This window comes from Physeter macrocephalus, chromosome 5 (genome assembly GCF_002837175.3).
Source record: "Physeter macrocephalus isolate SW-GA chromosome 5, ASM283717v5, whole genome shotgun sequence".
NCBI lineage: Eukaryota > Metazoa > Chordata > Mammalia > Artiodactyla > Physeteridae > Physeter > Physeter macrocephalus.
Genome location: NC_041218.1, coordinates 89,305,298 through 89,311,805, shown reverse-complemented (window position 1 = coordinate 89,311,805; position 6,508 = coordinate 89,305,298). Strand labels below are relative to the sequence as shown.

Below are 6,508 nucleotides of genomic sequence, written 5' to 3'. Positions count from 1 at the left end.
TTTTTCAGGTAGACTGCCTATTTCCTCTTCATTTATTTGGTCTGGTGGATTTTTACCTTGTTCCTTCATCTACTGCACATTTCTCTGTCTTCTTATTTTTTTTAACTTACTGTGTTTGGGGTCTCCTTTTCACAGGCTGCAGGTTCGTAGTTCGTGTTGTTTTTGGTGTCTTCTCCCAGTGGGTGAGGCTGGTTTAGTGGTTTGTGTAGGCTTCCTGGTGGAGGGGACTGGTGTCTGTGTTCTGGTGGGTGGGGCTGGATCTTGTCTTTCTGATGGGCAGGGCCACCACATGCTAGGCAGCTCTGCCATCTCCCAACTGCTAGGAAGATCTTCCCCGCCTTTAACAGTCATCAAATCACTGCCTCCTCCACCACTGACCCCCAGCCCCTGCCCGACCACTCTCAAGACGTCTCCTATTTGATTCTTTCTGGCCACCTTTATTGCTGCCAATTAAACATTCTTTCAGTAAAGGTTTATGAAACTCCATCTATAGGGGTCACCAACAGTAAAATGGTAAGTAAGGAGAATAATCCAACAGAGGAAACTATGCATAAATAGGCACTTTTATTAAAAGGTGATAAGAGCTTTAATAAAAGGTGATGGATTTGTCAGAACGGCCATCATCAAAAAGTCTACAAATAATAAATGCTGGAGAGGATGTGAAGAAAAGGGAACCCTCCTCCACTGTCGGTGGGAATATAAATTGATGCAACTACTATGGAGAACAGTATAGAGTTTCCTTAAAAAACTAAAAACAGAGCTACCACGTGATCCAGCAATCCCACTCCTGGGCGTATATCTGGAAAAGACAAAAACTCTTATTCAAAAAGCTACATGCACCCTAATGTTCATAGCAGCACTATTACAATAGCCAAGGCATGGAAGCAACCTAAATGTTCATCGACAGATGAATAGATGAAGAAGATGTGAGATATATATATATATATATAGATATAGATATATATATATACACACACAATGGGATATTACTCAGCCATAAAGAAGAATGAAATAATGCCATTTGCAGCAACATGGATGGACCAGAAGATTATCATACTAAGTGAAATATGTCAGAAAGAGAAAGACAAATATCATATGGTATCACTTATATGTGTAATCTTAAAAAATGATACAAATGAACTTATTTACAAAACAGAAACTCACAGACATAGAAAACAAATTTATGGTTATCAAAGGGAAAGGGAGGGGGGGAGAGATAAATTAGGAATTTGGGAATAACAGATACACACTACTATATATAAAATAGATTTTAAAAAGTACCTACTGCATAGCACAGGAAACTGTAGTCAATATCTTATAATAAACTATAATGGAAAAGAATATGAAAAAGAACATATATTGGATTGGCCAAAAAAATTAGTTTGGGCTTTTCTGTAAGATGTTACAGAAAAGCCCAAACGAATTTTTTGGCCAATCCAATATATATATATAAAACTGAATATATGTATATAAACTGAATTACTTTGCTGTACATGTGAAACATTGTATATCAACTATACTTCAATTTAAAAAAATTTTAAAGGTAATGGAGCATATATAAAATATTAGGGGAACAAGGAAATCTTATTACTTGCCCACTATCTATGCACACTGAAGATATAAAACAATATTCCTTGAAGAAATACAGAGATATTTCCTGCCCTTCAGAAACATATAATCTAAAAGACAGAATAAGTATGTAAGTGTTGACTTGTTATTAAAATCCAAGTAATGATGTGCTATGGAAAATACGATATTCCACTATGTTATTTATAAGATGTTGCTGCATGTAACAGGCATAGCTATTAATAAACTTAGTCATTAAAAATTAACTGATGAGCAGAGCACTGAGTTACACACCACAGCGGGGGCATCTTCATATTACTTACTCTGAGAATACCAGCTCCCTGCACCTTAGAGCACCTACTAAGGGCTAGGTGCTGTACACTGAGTGTATAATGTTAAACAAAAAGAGATTAACCCTGCTCCCTCACAACTTTTCTGAGGAAGAGACAGACATTTAAGAAATACATATGCAAATAAATATATGCCTACAGTTGTGATAAATACTATGAAAGGAAAAGAACCATTTGCTATGGAAGAAATGTAGTTTTTAAAGGGATCTGAAAGAATATTTCTCTATGAGGACCTAACATTTCTTCTGAGACCTGAAGGACACACAGAGGTTAACCAGGCAGAAAGGAAAAACATGCCAGCAGAAGGCAGGAAAGAGTTTGAGAAGCTTCAGGAGCTGAGAGAAGGAGCAGGGCTCCAGAAGTGAGGCTGAGGGACTAGAGGAGAGGGCTCAGCTCTGGCAGAGCCTTGTGGGCCAAGGAGGAGCTTGGGATTGAAGTTAAATGCAATAGGAAGTGACAGGAGGGTATTAGGTAGACGTTTCTCTGCTGAGACGAACAGATGGGAGCTGGCGAGCAAGACAGGTTATGGAGAAATGAGTGCATAGATGCTCAGTAAACAAATATCAAACTGAACGATTTATTTTCAGAGTGAAGATTTGAGTTATGTTGTTTCTTTTCTATTTTCTAAACTTAATATAAATGTGTTCAATTGGAAAATTTTAAATCCTTGCTGTTATTTGATCTTTGGTCCTGCTTAAAACAGGTATCTTTCAGTCAAGTGGTTAGCATATCTCTTAATGAGAAAAGTATATAAATCCATAAAACAAGAGTTGCTTTGGCTAATTCTTTCCTCCAAGGTCTTTGAATGTTCAAGCTCACTTGAGCCTCAGGCATTGTTTGGATTTTACTGCCATCTAGTGTCCCTAAACACATAAGTTTATTTGTCCTTATGAACAAGACTCTCCCCCAAGAGAGAGTCTTGCGCAAATGAGCAAATATATATTCTCCAGAATGGGAGAGTCTCTGTTTGGGTTTTATTTACATTGCATTTAAATCAATATAAAATAAGTCTGGTCTTACTATCCTCTCTCTTCTCTGTCCAATTATCTTATCTAGGGTTTCACTGATCCTTCTGATATACACCCCCAGTCTTCCTAAGGCTCTCATTGTGAGAATTCCTCATAAATGCTGACCAGTGTGCCTCCTGTACAAAAGTGTCTGGCCTTAGGGAGCACGTAGGAGTTGAAATCCTCTCCCCGACTCAAATGCAGAAGGGTTATGGCTGCTCAAGGACAAACATCTTTTCCTAAAATGCAAATACAACTTGGCAGCAGCCCTGTTGTCCCTCCGCAATGATTTCCACACAAAATTCCGGGCTCACTGGTCCCGTGAGGCTACTGATTATAGCATTAGTTTTAGTATCTGTTTTAGTCTGTTTTTACAAGGCTCAGAAAGCTCATTGGCCTAAAATATTGGGTTGGCCAAAAATTTCCTTCAGCTTTTAAGTAAAAATAAAAGACACATTTTTTTATTTTCACCAAGAACTTTATTGAACAACGTATTCACCGTTTTGTTCCACTACCTTCTGCCACGCTGATACGACAGCTGTCACAGTACAATCTAACAAAATTGTTTCAAATGAAGTTAAAGACGACTAAGCGGCACTAGAGCCATCTTACGGAAAAAACAAATGAACTTTTCGGCCAACACAGTATATTCTCAAGCTTTTGCAGTTCAGTTTCGTTTGGTTTTCTTAATCAAAGTTTGGCAAAGAATTGGCCATAATGAATACATTTTTCAGAACACAAGTGAGGATGTATGTGCATTTGTGTAACAGTCCTCCATGCATTTGTTCAAACATACCAGAACACGTTCTGTTGTCCACCACATCCTTCATTATAATTCTCTTTTTCTTCAAAGGTCCCAAGCCACTCGTTTCCGTTGGCATCAACCAGCTCCTTTTGACAAGCAGCAGACGTGGGCAATAGATAATGTCTATATTGGGGATGGCTGCCCAGATATGTGCAGTGGCCATGGAAGGTGTATCCAAGGAAACTGTGTGTAAGTAGGTTTTTTTCTTCCTTTTACAGAAAGTTCCTGACTCACATTCCGGCCAGGAGATATTTCTGAAACTGGTTTTTTAATCACTTCCAAGCTGCCTTAGGTTATATTGATACGTTTTTCCTGAAATCTGACCTTGAGCTAACTATGGAGTTTATGGCTATCTTTGTTCTTGCTTAGAGATTAGGAACTGAACAATAGCTATCTTGTAGGGAGAAGGCTGAGTTATAGTTGACTTGTTTTATTTTCTTCTATGTTTCTGTGATACACCTGAGCCTTGAAAAAGACATTAGAAGAAGTTCAGGAGTTGAGTATGTTCTGACTGAAAATAATACATCATAAGTATTTTTCTCACTTAGATCTGAATGTATGTAGTGATATGCCTTACTTGTGGTTTGAATGGTATTCCTGTGGTATTTGCATAAGGAAGTATATAAATGCCTGATCAATTTGCCAGGTGTATTTGATGGAGAGACCTACAATTTTACTCAGAGATCCTTAGTATCTTTGGAAGGATCTAAATAAAGAGAGAGAGAGAGAGAGAGAGAGAGAGAGAGAGAGAGTGAGTGTGTGTGTGTGCGTGTGTGTGTTGTGTACTACGGGGCTCTGTGCTTTATTTTCAAAGACTCTGCTGTTCGATGGGGTACTATGAATGAAAATGCTGATAGAGAATTCAGTTCCTTCTCCACTAATCCCTGTACACCCGGGGAGTCTTTCCTTTGATTAATGATTCTAGCACATATCCAGCATGACCTCTGAGATTCCGGAGCCTCCCAGTCCTATATTCATATTTCCTCCAACATTGAACAGGGAATTCACTTCTGTGGTCAAAGATGGCAGATGCTATCCAAAGTACCCTCTGCTATTTGGAACATGGCCTCTTGGATTCCTGATTGGCTCAAAGCCTCTATTAAAAAGACCAGTTTCATAAATTATTAGGACCAACCAGTTTACTTTGGTAGCTGCAATTACTTATCAGCCATCCAGAGATGTGTCATGCAGGGACAGGGCTTTAGTAAATTCTTTCAAATTGCTTCTCTCTCCACCTGTAAGCCCAATTCACTACTTTAGGAAAGCCTAGAGGCAGTTAATTCACAGCTTATTTCTAACCTAAAGCACTGTTAAGGAGAGCAGGTGAATTCCAGCAAGCTCTGTGAAGATAACTAACCTTTCATCATCTTGGACTAGGAAAAGGAGTTGGCTTCGCTAATTTGCGAGAACACTTGCAGGGGCTTTGTTTGATGTTGACTTTTCTTTTCTCTTTCTCCACTCCCAGCTGTGACGAGCAGTGGAGTGGCCTGTACTGTGATGAGCCCCAGACCTCCCTTCCAACCCAACTCAAAGACAACTTCAATCGGGCCCCATCCAACCAGAACTGGCTGACTGTGAATGGAGGGAAATTAAGTACTGTGTGTGGAGCTGTGGCTTCGGGAATGGCTCTCCATTTCAGTGGGGTTAGTGTTTGGCTGCTGTTTATTCATTTCTGCATCCTCTGAGTTCCCCCCAAAAAAGTCGAGTCTCTTTTGAAGTTTAATTGGCAAATCAAGATGCAGAGTTAGGGGCTTCCCTGGTGGCGCAGTTGTTGAGAGTCCGCCTGCCGATGCAGGGGACACGGGTTCATGCCCCGGTCCGGGAAGATCCCACATGCCGCGGAGCGGCTGGGCCCGTGATGATGTGAACTCACAACTTTCTACAAGTCAGAAAATGCTAATTATTTTCAACACTTTCCTATCACAAATCAGTTGCGACAATTTAATTATGTAGGGTAGTGTCAGCACAGTCATATTAAGTACACATTTAAAAAGGACTTAAATGAATTTCCACCCTGGGATAGAGAGCTTGCACAATGTGTGAGGGTCTTCCACCTGAATGATACTCTAATTGAAAATTCCTGAGCTTGCAACAGATTTGGGATTTAGGGAGCCAAAAATCTGGAAAATGAGCTTCAGTTTCCTGAATTTATTAACAATAATTAATCCCTTATGTAAATTATCCAAGAAAGTGTAATTGTTAGTAATTACTAGACGTGTATTTATAGCAGATTATTTTGTGAATGATAGCAGCAATGTTAGAAAATTACTTTGAGAAATTTTATAGTCATTATGCATTGCTGCCAAAGATGACTTATTTAAAAGTAGAATTTCTCCAATACTATAATTAAATACCCTTTACAGGCAATTTAATTTTTAAAAATTACAAATTCACTGTCATTTCTTTACTTCCCTACCACGTCCTACCTTAGAGTTTACGTTTGTGCCAATGAAATATACTAGTATTTTAGCCCAAGAGTAGCAAGAGGACATTCATTATGTTGGATTTTTATAATCATCAACAGTGATTAAGAATGCAGTGTTTCATGAAAGAATGCTCAACATCATTAATCATTAGAGAAATGCAAATCAAAACTACGATGAGATATCATCTCACACCGGTCAAAATGGCCATCATCAAAAAATCTAGAAACAATAAATGCTGGAGAGGGTGTGGAGAAAAGGGAACCCTCTTGCACGGTTGGTGGGAATGTAAATTGATACAGCCACTGTGGAGAACAGTATGGAGGTTCCTTAAAAAACTAACAATAGAACTACCAT

General features: G+C 38.9%; 1 protein-coding gene across 2 annotated transcripts in view; it reads left to right on the top strand.

Moving 5' to 3' along the window:
- RELN (reelin) overlaps positions 1-6,508 on the top strand; it is a 538,742-nt gene that overhangs the window by 493,351 nt on the left and 38,883 nt on the right. For both annotated transcript variants that reach the window (XM_024115956.1, XM_024115957.2), the window contains exons 47-48: positions 3,777-3,917; positions 5,194-5,371. In XM_024115956.1, the coding sequence (XP_023971724.1) occupies positions 3,777-3,917; positions 5,194-5,371 (319 nt within the window). The remainder of the gene's footprint in view (positions 1-3,776; positions 3,918-5,193; positions 5,372-6,508) is intronic.